The 12,703-nt window shown below is 45.9% G+C and overlaps 1 protein-coding gene across 2 annotated transcripts in view; it reads left to right on the top strand.

The window, feature by feature from the left end:
- Nucleotides 1-12,703, top strand: part of CCDC149 (coiled-coil domain containing 149) — a 108,327-nt gene that overhangs the window by 58,051 nt on the left and 37,573 nt on the right. For both annotated transcript variants that reach the window (XM_032273497.1, XM_032273494.1), the window contains exon 4: nucleotides 2,148-2,255. In XM_032273497.1, coding sequence (XP_032129388.1) covers nucleotides 2,148-2,255 — 108 coding nt within the window. The remainder of the gene's footprint in view (nucleotides 1-2,147; nucleotides 2,256-12,703) is intronic.

The raw sequence follows: 12,703 nt of genomic DNA, 5'->3' as shown, positions 1-12,703 counted from the left end.
GCTTCCCAAGTGCTGGGATGAGCCACAGTGGCCGGCTGGGGATGAATGTTTTTCTATGCAAGGCTCCATGCCAGGCATTGGTTTCAGTCTTGGTACTCGCTCTTATTTTTCCCAATCTCTCCTAGGAAGAGTGCAACCTCCACACTCAGCTTATTGCCTCTTATTTTAAAAATAGTTATGAAGCATCTACTAGGTGCTTGGGAGAGGTCAGTAGAGACAACAAAGTCCCTTGCCCTTCATGGAACTTATGTTTCAGTAAGAAGAGGGAGACAGGAAGTCCACAGTAAGCAATGAACCATGAAGTAAATGATATGGTGTATTAACGATGGCAAGTGCTCCAGAATCAAAGAAAAGGTAGCACGGGGGAACGTTTCAGTATTAAATCGATCGGTCAAGATGGACTCTGTTGAGACGGTGACCTTTGAGCAAAGACTGAAAGAGGTGAGGCAGTGAACCAAGAGGCTTTCTGGAGGGAGAACATTTCCAGCAGAGGGAACAGGGCCCTGGCCCTGAGATAGGATCATGCCTGGTCTGTGTGGGGGACCACAGGGAGGAGAGCACGAAGTGGGGAGACTTGGTAGGTGTAAGTGAGACAACAGGATATCCCAGCAAGTGAGATACGGGACGTGAGCCAACATGGAATTGTCATCTTTTCCTTTCATTCTCTTTTTAGTACTCAGCATAGTTACATATTCCTCCAAGTATTAGCAGTGAAGTCTTTGGAAGTGTAGCCATTCCAGTCAGGCTCGTTCCCTGACCTCTCTGGATTTGGATTTCTGCAGCTGTAGCAGGAGGGGATCCTTTACTATTTAGATCATCTTTAATATCCCTTGTTTGACTCTCCTGGAATGCTTCCCCCTTCCTGAGGGCCTGTTGGATTCCTTGCTTCCCTCTCTCCTTTCTTCCTTCATTTATTCATCATGAGCTTTTAAAACACTCTTCCTTACCCAAGCGCTGTCGGAGCACGTGGAAGCAGAGGAAGTAGAAAGCGGAATCTCTGCCTTTCAATAGCTTGCAGTCTTTCCTTGCTAAGGTTCAATAAGAAGGTGATAAGTCAGGTGAGAATTAGGAAAAGTCCATTAGCAAAATAAGAACAGTACAGAAGAACAAGAAGCCATTCGAGAGAGGAGAAATGTGAGTGAAAGGCTGGAGGAGTAGGTAGCTGCATTGGCGGGGGCAGTCAGAAATTCCAGGTTCAGGGAATGCGGGAAAGGGGCGAGGATACGGCCAAAGGTGTCTGCATGCTCTGGGGAAAGGGGCAAGCAGCTGTGACACGGAGCCACACCGAAAGGGGAGGCAGGCCAATGGACCAGCCATGGAGACCCAAGAGACCTGGATCGCGACAGGAGGTAGATCTTAAGGAAAGGATGATGCCGTGAAGATGGGAACAGAGAGCGATTATCCTGGATATTTAGTACTGTGTGAGGTAGAATAAGAAAATAAAGAAGGGAAAACCAGTCCAGAAAACTGTTGCATTTTTTCCAGATCCTGATTTTGAAAATTCTTACTTGTCACCGACCTCTTTTCTGGCTCCCCCTAGAAATGTAATCCAAATTTTGAACATTGAGTTCACATACAAAAGCTTATGAGGCAACATGTGTTTGAAGAAAAAAGAAGCTATCTAAACAAGAAAATGAAGCTTTCTTTTAATATATTGTTGGCCCAATTTTTAGAATTTAGTTCTGTGTCCATTTTCAGGATTTTTAGTGATAAACTCTCAGGTTATTATTTTATTTTTGAAATGGAGTCTCGCTCAGTTGCCCAGGCTACAGTGCAGTGGTGTGATCTCGGCTCACAGCAACCTCTGCCTCCTGGGCTCAAGCAATTCTCCTGCCTCAGCCTCACATTTTTTTTTTTAAGGCAAATAACACTGACTCTTCCAAGTCAGTCTTGTTCAAGTACCACCTCTGTGAGCCATTCTGGAAACAACGAATATCCCCACATTGAGGTTCACGGCCAACTTCACTTTCCTCCATGCCATTGCAGTGGTGTGATTCGCATACTGGCTGGATTCATACATGCGTTTCCTCTAATGGGCTTTGTGTGGCTCAGCGGGGCTTGGATACCAGCATCAGCAAGCCCGATAACCCGGCATTTATCCAGGCCTCCGTTTCTGATTGTATTTCATAACGTGTTGATATTTTTAGGCTAATCTTGCACAACTGCTGAGAGAGTCTCAGGACCGAAATAAACATCTGGGAGAAGAAATTAAAGAACTTCAGCAAAGGCTCGGAGAAGTCCAGGGTGACAACAAGGTACTGTGAGTATTTACAGAGAAACAGCTCTGCTGCAAAACTGTGCATTAGCGGTTTATGTATTGCACATTGGAAAAATGTAGTGCAGCATTTGTTGAAAATTTTGTTATAGATTTTTTAATTTATAATGGAAATTCGCAGTTAGCAATCTTTTCACATTCCCTTTGTGTGTGTGCATGCCTGTATATGTGTGTTTCTCAGTGGCTATAAAATATTGCCACAACCTATTGTAGAAGTTTTGTTTCGTTCAGCTTGCTGGTGAGTAGCACTGTGGTGGAGGGCAAAATAAAACCCAATTGCTATACTTTCCCCCTTCTATACAAATAATGGATTTGTGGCTCAGATGATTGGAATTATTCACATTCAGTTTTGAATTTTAAGTAGTCATCCTACTAATTATGTTCACATAACCAATTTATTTTATTGCTAAATTTGGCAATTTGTATGGAACATTACTCAAAATCCACTGCTTGATATTAATCAAACTCCCCTGTTGGCAACGTTAATTATAAAATATGAACTCATAAACCCCCAACTAAATGTGTGCATTCCCTCTCCCAGCTGAAGCGATGCATAAAAGTACAATTGAGAAAGGAAAGAAAAACTACCAAAGTTTAACTCTGTGCCCCAGAATCGTTTGCTGTTTTGCCAGGATTGATTCATTTCCAGCTCCTTGCCAGAGACAGCTTTTGCTACAGAGATGGCGTTGGAAGGTGACTCAAGAAAACTATAGTGTGTGTGTGTGTGTGTGTGTGTGTGTGTGTGCACGTGTGTGCATGTGCACGTGTGTGTGTGTGTGTGTGTGTGTGTGTGTGTGTGTTGGGGGAGTAGTTCTTGGGGAAATGTTTTTAGATGTTACCAAATTGCTTGACAAATGATGGTGACTTTCATCATTGCTTGGAATTGTTGGTTATTAGAAGGAGCCATTTTGAAAAATGCTTACTCTAAACAACGCATAGAATTGCCTGGGTTGTCCAGAGAACTCTTCCATAACAAGACATCAGAGAGGACCCTGCATACCGCTGGCTTGAGAGGCCTGACTTGAGGGCATATATGCATCTAGCAGCCTTCTTTACACAGCTTCTTCTCCACTTAACTAGCCTTAAATTTTTTTAACCTCTTGGATTTAACATAAATTTGGAAAATTAGGCTTTACTGTTCCTGGTCATGAAATAGAGGGTGAGAAAGAATGTCCAGGAAAGGTTCTAATTAACACTGGACAAGCTAATCCAGCCCCTTGTGTGGTTTTACGCATCATTAAAAGGACTTAGGCTTTGTAACCTAAGTGTTTGGTCAATGAAGGACCAACCTTAGTCACTTCCTCAAGTGATAACAGCAGGGCAAGATTTTCTAGAGAATTAAACAAAATGTATGCAATAGTTTTCTTTAAGCCCATGAAAATACTGGAGAAGTTTATAAACCCATGAAATACTGAAACATATTTAAGATGTGACTTTTGGATCTGTGACTCCTCTTGACTGACTGATACAGACTTTTTCTATTTTTTTTTTCCTGAGCTCCCCCCTCCCCCAACTTTCCTAAATATGCTTCTGTCTCATCTTTTGGTCACTTTTAATTTTTTTTTGCCTTTTAGGCATGAGAATTTTAGGAACTGACGTTTGCAACTGATAGTTCACAGCAACAACAAAGGGAGAGCAGGCAGGCGTGGGGTGCACGTTTATGGTCCCAGCTACTCAGGAGGCTGAGGCCCGGACGATTGTCTGAGCCCAGGAGGTTGAGGCTGCAGTGAGCCATGATCACGCCAATGTAGTCTAGCAAGGGTGACGGAGTGAGACCCCATCTCTTTCAAAAAGAAAAAAAAGAAAGGGAGGGCCTGTGTGTGGGTTAGCGTGTGTGCGAGCGTGTTGCTCACAGATTGTCACAGTCTGAACTTTGTGATCTGCGTGCTCTCTGGGTCTGGATTCCAGTACCCGGGCACATTCATCAACCTTTGTCTTCTCACCTTAGGTTTAGAATTTAGTGACTCCTATTCATGGCCTGTGAAGAAATTTGCCTGCCAAAAGGGGTAGGGGAGGATGTTCTGTTGTTGAGCATACCTCCCCATTTCAGTGTCTGCCCTCTCTCCCTCAAAAAGGAAAAAAGGCTAACTGCAGTGAGCCCCAGAGATTCCATTTATTCTCATTTGCCTGTAAAGTTACAGGGCTGGTTTATTTTCAGGCTCGTGTGAGTCATGATCATCCTTCCCCCAACCCCCACCTGGAGGCCAGATTACTCATTCCATAATGATACCAGGCTTGCTTGAGAACCTCAGAAGCCCCTGTTCCCAGGTAGCTGTGACTGTGTGGTAGAGAACGAGTTAACCCTTCCGTTTGTTTAAAAAATTAATTGTGACACTTTCTGCTCCAACACTTCCATCACTTTCTGCATTCAGCTCTACCTCCGGGTACACTAGGCCTCCATGATCACAGTGTGTTAGGCTCCCATAGACTGACCCCTCCTTGCTGCTGGTCACCTCATACTTGAACTGTAGAGTGCGAATTTCAGCCCCTTTGCTGTGCTACACTGCCCATGGCCACAGGACCTTTGCACCTGCCGTTTGCTCAATCTTGAATACTCTTCTCCTTTACTTCCCCTGTAAGCATCTGCTCGTCTCCCAGGTCATAGGTCAAAAGCAGCCTTCTCCAGCTCTTAGGCATCAGTCCCGTGCAGCCTGCAATGTCCTGCTCTGCCCCTCTGCTCACACTTATGTGGCACCGCCAGCCCCAAGGGTAAGATCTCTGAGGGCCAAATTTCCAACTGTATCCTATAAATTAGTATTCTTAGTTCCTGATATATAGATATTATATCATCTCTATTGAAGGAATGGAATAGAATCAATAAATGAATGAAATGAATGAATAAAGGGAATGAGAAGAGCAAAAGGATTCAAGGAAGAGAAAGAGAAAAAGAAGAAAAGCATGCAAGACATAAACAGACCGATTGCCATCTGATTGTCATCGGTACTTTGTAGAATAAGTAGTTTAGACATTTGGAGAAAGGAACTAGAAAAGCAAACTGTTGCACAGGGGTGGAGCCAACCCCAGATACGTGCTTTTGAGAAGCTTCTACGGAGAGAGCGGAGGGTCAGCTGCTGAGCCCTGGGGGACAAAGGATGAGTGTCCTGCTCGTTGGCTGGTTCAAGTCTGTTAAATTCACGAATACTTAATCATTGTTGTTTTTGGACTCTTAACTCTGAGGCCAAACAGCAGGGCTGATGGTGTCATTTTATGAGTGACTGTTAAAGTGGAAGATTTTTTATCTCCGAGTTGCCATTTTAACTGATGACCCTTATCCATATTTTGGGAAGCCCAGATTCTAGATGTTAAGTACATTTGAAAAACAAGGTGATAGGAAATTACTTGCCTTGGCTATTTTAGGGTAGACTAATTTTTCCATTTGTTCAGCTAGAGCCTTGTAACCCTACGGGCCATAAAGCATTTCCAAACAGCCTCTTGAAAGATTTGTTGCCACCCTGGCTTCCAAGCAGCTTAGCTCTCACATGGGGCAGGGGCGGGCTTCCTGTGCCAGCATGGGCGTCCTGTGATGGGGGGGCCTGTGTGATCGATTACCTTCTGCCATCTCTGTCTAGTTCCCAAGAATTTCTCAGTCTCCCAAACTAACACAAACTCCCAAGCCAAACCAGACGAGAGATGTGAAAAGGGAAGCCTCCTGGTACCCTCCCTTCCTTAAAAATTATAGTTCTTAAAGATTAATGAGGAAAGAGGAGGCCTTCAGGGAAGGGAGGGCTCACGAAGCCACACATTACCCTGGAAAAGCTTTGCATGTTGCCCAGGGCTCTCAGCGTGTCAGTCTATGAGGAACGAGGAGAGACTCAGGCAGTGCTGGAACCACGGAGACAGCCGCAGCTCCCCTTGGCCTGCCCCAGAAGTTGGCCTGCTTCCTCTTCTGGACGTTAAGAAAAAAGTGGATTCAGGGAACAGGGATCAGGAGGAAAAAAGGGGTCTCGGAGAACTTAAGGATTAGTAAGTCAAACAGCAGAACTAGCAGAGGACATCTGAATCACAAAGACAGCAGTCCTTCCTTATCTGTGGGGGATATTTTCCAAGACCCCCAGTGGATGCCTGAAACCTGGGTTAGTGCAGAACCCAGTTGCCATCAATCAGAGCCCATTTCTCTCCTGTCTTCTACCTACAAATGAATGCCTTTTCCATCTTCACTGAGCACTTCCTCACTGCGGCCGTAGCTTTTGTAGTTTGAGGTGCAGCGGCAAAACTAGCACAGATTTCTCCTTTCTTCTTTACAATTTCATGGATAGAAGATTAGTTCTTATTGTAGACCTCAGCAACCTCAGCATATGATTTTTTTGCCTTAAGTCGAGAACTTTCACCTTTTCACTTAAAAAAAGCACTATATGGCTTCTCTATGTCTCTATATGTCCAAGTTGTCAGCATCACTGTTCTTGTGTTTGTGGTCAGTATTTATTTTTTATTTTTATTTATTTTTTTAAGACAGAGTCTCGCTCTGTTGCCAGGCTGGAGTGCAGTGATGCAATCTCAGCTCACTGCAATCTCCACCTCCTGGGTTCAAGTGATTCTCCTGCCTCAGCCTCCTGAGTAGCTGGGACTACAGGCATGCACCACCACGCCCAGCTAATTTTTGTATTTTTAGTAGAGACAGGGTTTCACCATGTTGGCCAGGATGGTCTCGATCTCTTGACCACATGATCCAGCCGGCTTGGCCTCCCAAAGTGCTGAGATTACAGGTGTGAGTCAACGCGCTCAGCCAGGTTATTATTAAGTAAAGTAAGGGTCCCTTGAACACAAGCATGACAGTTGATCTGACACCCAAGATGGCTACCCAGTGAGTAAGGGATGGGTAGCATAGACAGAAGGGACCCTGGGCAAAGGAAGCATTTGCATGTCTCCGGCGTGCCTGGGTGGGATGGACCAGGACATGAGATTTCATCGTCATCTATTCAGAACGGCACACGATATAAGTCTTATGAATTTTTTATTTCTGGGATTTTTCATTTAGTATTTCCAGACCACAGCTGACCACAGGTAACCGATACCAAGGATTAGAGGGACCACTGTACCCAGAAGCGTGCTCACGAACCAGCTCTCTGAACGAAGAAGCCTGACGTGTAACATTTTGCCAATGTCTGTGTGATAAATACTGGTACCATGACAAACGTCAGGTTACCAAAGTGAACTCACTGTACTTGGAAAGATTTGCACTCCAGAAAAAGACAGCTCCAGGCTGTCTCTGTGAAGCGGGGAGTATAGTGTAGCCCAGGAGCTCCATCTTTTAAAATCGTCAGGCCCAGGTTTATGTTCTCATTCTGCCAGTTGTTGTCTGTGGCCTTGGGCAAGTCAATTTTCTCTCCAGGCCTCAGTTTACTCATCTGTAAAATGGCAGTAATAATACCGCTCATAGAATTGTTTAATCATTTATCCTCCACATCATTTCTACCCCACATTACTGGGGACTTACTACATGCTAATTAAACATTCTAGCAGCTAAGGAAGCATCAAGGAATAAGAAAGACAAGGTACTAGCTCCCATGGCACTTACATTCTAGTTGGGGAGTAGATAATAAGAACATAAAATACATAAGTAATTTCATCAGACGGTGCTTAGTACTGAGAAGAAAAGAAAATGGGACAATGAGATTGAACGATTTAGGGATGGACATGCATGCAATATCGTTTGTAAAAGATGCTGCGCGGTGCCTAACACCCAGCAAGCACTTAACAGAAGGTAAGTGTTGCTGTTATCTTTAGCACAACATAGGCCCATATTGACTTAGAATCCACTTGTGCAAGAATTCCACCAGAAATCTTAAGGTCTTCTTCCTTATGGATCAGCTATTTCCAGTGAGCTAGATATGTGCCCCCTCCCAGTAGAGACAATGATCCTGCTGAGACACCTGGCATGTGGCAGATGGATCCCCAAAAGTCAGCCCTCCTCGTCACCAGCCTCGACCTCGCCAGCGTCGGGCGTTATTGCTTTGGTGCCAAGCCCCTGGGAACTTTCTTGCATTTTGTGTGACCCTTGTGGAATAAGCACCTAATAGGAGACATCAGAAGCTGCAACTCGGGTTCCCACTGGGATGGATGACAGTTGGTCTTCTTGTCTGTTTGCTTTAAAGATTATGGCACTTTCGTGCAGAGAACCAGTAATATGGTGTAATGTGTTCGAAAGCAGGGAAGTTCTCGGGAGGCGGATGCTCCTACCAGCGTCATACATTTACGCTTCCTGGGCCCCTGCTGGCAAATTTAAATTTAGCTGTTGTGATATTGCATAAACACAGGGTTTTGCCCTTAATAATGAGCTTTATGTGACACCAGCTGAAGGTCTTTAGGTACTTCTGTTTTATCTGGCGTTGGTGTCATAAAATGTTGGAGACCTTCAGTGAACATACCTCAGTTGACGTGGAACTTTTGGATGAATTTGGCAAGCAGACCAATTAACAAACAGCTACAAGCCAATAAAGACAGACCAATGGGTGTGCAGGTGACAAATTAAAGTACACTTCATTAAAAAGGAGTGCTCAGCTGTGGATGTTTGTAATGGTCCAGCATGAGGGATCAGAGAGCTCTTTGGAAGCTGTTTCATTTATGCTTCAAAGGGAGCAGAGAGAGGTCCTAGCCTGCAAGAAACTCAAATGAAGACGGCACTCTAATGAAAAGCTCTCGCCTTGAGGCACTATAGAAATTAATTATGAGGAATTACAATGAGGGAGAAGGGCCCTTCACTGTATACCCGCCCCCACCCCTAGGCCCCATCATGTCTTACTCTACCCGGAATCTTGATTATGAACTATAGGCAGTGCTCAGTGCGTCCAGCAAGCGGCCAGTCTCGTTCAGCAGTCTCTAATGTTTGTTCTTAAGTGAATCGGATACACCTGGTCTTCGGATACCTTATTTGAGTCTGGCGTGGCTTACGTGAGCTCATAGTATGGGTAGACCAAGTGACCGAAACAGCTTGGGCTTTCAGATATTCATCCCATAGACTGGAGCATCGCACTTCTTAGTGAACTGACTCTGAAAGATAGCTCCGCCCAAGACTTACTTTATCACACACCATGTCCAAATTACACACTAAAATAAAAATAAATTAGAGCTTCTTTAAAACGATGGGACACTATAAAGATTTTGGCTCTGGCAGCAACATGTGCTGAACTCTCTATCTGTAATCCAGGGGCTTCTTCGCTGTGTGATCTGGGGACAATTGTTTGACTTCTTTGTGTCTCAGTTGTTCTCATCTGTACAACGGAGATAGCAGTAGTACCTCCCTCAAGGAGGTTGGTTTGGTGTAATTCATTTCAACATGTATTTGTTGAGGACGGACCGTCTGGTCTAGGGCTAGCAGCAAACGCTACCAATGAGTCCCTGCTCCCGTGGGGGTTTCATTCTAGTGGGGCAGATGGACAGTAAGCAAATAAATCATATTTCACAGACTCTGAGAGGCGCAGTTTTTCACATTTGGACGTCTCTGATACAGTTGGTATTAGGTAGTTATGATTGGCACTTTTATTCTTTTTAGAGGTACACAGTGTTCGCTCTTAAAGTTGATGGAGTCTTATGTTTGATGAATATAATATGTCATGAGTATAGTGCGTCAGGAGGTGATAAGTGCTAAGTGAAAAACTAAAGCAGGAAGAGGGGCTAGAGAGTGAAGCCCGGGTGGGAGGGGATGCCGTGTGGATCTGGTGGTCAGGGAAGGCCTGCTGCTCATGTGTGTGGCACAGAGCCCTGAAGGAAGTGTGGTGGGAGGGGTCAGATATAAGGACGAGGGATGTGAAATCCAAAGACCCTTGGAGGGGAGCGAGCTTAGGATGTCAGAGGGGTGGTGGAGGGAGGCGGGCAGTGTGCCTTTTGTGAGGATTAAATAAGGAAAGTTCTATAAAGCACTTGACGCAGAGCACATTTTCTTTTTTTGAGACAGAGCTTCGCTCTTATTGCCCAGCCTAGAATGCAATGGCGAGACCTTGGCTCACTGCAGCCTCCACCTCCCGGGTTCCAGCAATTCTCCTGCCTCAGTCTCCCGAGTAGCTGGGACTACAGACGCCCACCACCACGCCTGGCTAATTTTTTTGTGTTTTTAGTAGAGATGGGATTTCACCATGTTGGCCAGGCTTGTCTTGACCTCCTGACCTCAGGTAATCCACCCGCCTCAGCCTCCCGAAGTGCTGAGATTACAGGCATGAGCCACCACGCCTGGCCGAGCATAGAGCACATTCTCTAGGGGAACTGCTGTGTGGGGATTGTTGCTGCAGTTGTGAAGAGAGGGAGCACAGCATAGACTTCAGAGCCCTGAACTGCCAGGCTCAATTCCTGACTGCCATTTATAAGATTTGCGACATAGGCAAGTTCCTCTACCTCGCTATGTCTCAGCTTCTCATGTGCAAATAAGGGTAGCAACAATACCCACTAGGGTGCTTAAATGGGTGGATGGGAATCGGCACGTAGGACTGTGCATGGAATGGCGCCTTAGTGCTAAGTGCTACCTGGCCAAAAGCTTCGGGGCAAGGGTACTGTGGCCCACTGAGGTTTTTTTTTTTTTTTTGAGATGGAGTCTTGCTCTGTCACCCAGGCTGGAGTGCAGTGGTGTGATGTCAGCTCACTGCATCCTCCACCTCCCAGGTTCAAGCAATTCAACTGCCTCAGCCTCCCGAGTAGCTGGGATTACAGACACACACCACCATGCCCAGCCTAGTTTTTGCATTTTTAGTAGAGATGGGGTTTCACCATGTTGGCCAGGCTGTCCTCGAACTCCTGGCCTCAAGTGATCCACCTGTCAGTCTCCCAAAGTGCTGGGATTACAGGTGCCACACCCAACCTGGCCCACTGATTTGTACATGGTTCCCAGTGGGCCCCAGTGCCCTCACCTTGAAGCTTTGGGCCAGTTAACACTGGTTTCAGAGCCCTATGCCAACCTCTCAGGGGCTTCTCCACTGTAAAGAGATGACAGTGTCTGCCTCTGAGAGTTGTCGGAGCACTCAATGAGGGCTTCCTGTTTACTAGATCTAAGAAGCATACCAAACACAGTTGTGGAGCCCAAGGTGTTTCAGTGCATATGACAAGTGAGGTTCATGCCATGGTGGAGCTGACAGTGGGGTGGACACAAGCAGATGAACGCAATTATTCCTGGTAAGTATAATGAAGACAGGGAGGCAGGGCAGTGTGGGTTGAGAGTGGCGTGGGGATGAATGCCTCTAGCGATGATGTACAGGGAAGGCTTCTCAGAGAGGGGGGATTTGATCTGACCTGAATGAGACAAAAGAAACAGCTTCTGGACAGACCTGTGAGCAGGCTCTTCCAAAGGCAGAGGGAGTGCAAACGCCCAGGGGCAGACATGAGAGTGGCATGTTTAGGACAAGGGAGGGAAGCCGGCATGGCTGGAGCACAGACATAGGGGGACGGTTAGAAATGGGGTCAGAAGGCAGGTGGGAGCCAGTCATGTTGTACCTCTTCAGCCCTGGTAGAGGCTCTGTGTGGAGCTCAGTGCCGTGACGAGCCACTGGGGGTGTCTGTCGATGGTGTAAGGAAAGCTGCTGGCACATGGCTCGCTTGGACCACATTGGGAACTGGGAGACAGCCATATCCACACTAATGAGTGTGTGCCCGATGATCTCCAGGATGAAAACTACTGTTTTGATTTGTTTTAAGTGACAAATTCTTTTGTTTGAAACTAGAACTGGAATATCATATAAATCTAAGAATCAGGACTCTGGTGTACACAGTAGATGGCCCACTTGGAGCCTTTTAATCACTCATGTCCAGTTTTATGGAAGGTATTTCTAAAAGGTCAGGGGGTATTTGGAGAGGATGTGGAGGAAACCAACAGGAAAAGTAAAGAAATAATAGGCAGGGCCTTGTTTATGGAATTGCCCTGCACAGCGCCACTCCAGATGAATGCTTAATAAATGCCTTTTGGTGCTGACCTCTCCCCGGTGTGCCATGTGCAGCAGTACACGAGGACTGGGGGCAGGGAAGGGCCAGCATCCACTTCCTGTTAATGATTCTTTCATCTGACCCTCCTAATAGCCCTGGCAAATTGACAGCCACTGTATAAGAATTGTAACCTTGCCAACTGTAACTGGGGATTGCACTTTGAAAGCTCGTGGAGTTCCATGGACAGTGGTCATTGCCTTGTATCTTCCCATGGTGGGAATCTGATCTCCGCAGACGGAGTTGTACAGTGCACAGCCTGGGCAGCTGTACATGACTGTCCTGTCTACCAGATGGATTTTATCCTTTTTTGTTTTTTTTAAACAAGTCACATGTGGCCCACCAAGGTTAGAGAGCTTGCCAAGGGCTCATAGCTAGGATTAGCAGAAGCTGGATCTCCGGGTGAACATAGATAACACCTGGAGAATCGCTGCTCCTGCACCTGGCTGCCTCTCACTGTTGAGTGAAACAGATTCAGGCAAATGAAAATAGGATGAGGTAGAGACTGTTGAGGGCTGCGAGAGACGAAGG

Source organism: Sapajus apella, unplaced genomic scaffold, assembly GCF_009761245.1.
Source record: "Sapajus apella isolate SASKATOON/1434 unplaced genomic scaffold, GSC_monkey_1.0 scaffold5, whole genome shotgun sequence".
Taxonomy (NCBI): domain Eukaryota; kingdom Metazoa; phylum Chordata; class Mammalia; order Primates; family Cebidae; genus Sapajus; species Sapajus apella.
The sequence above is the reverse complement of the archived record's forward strand: the minus strand, read 5'-3'. Positions and strand labels throughout refer to the sequence as shown.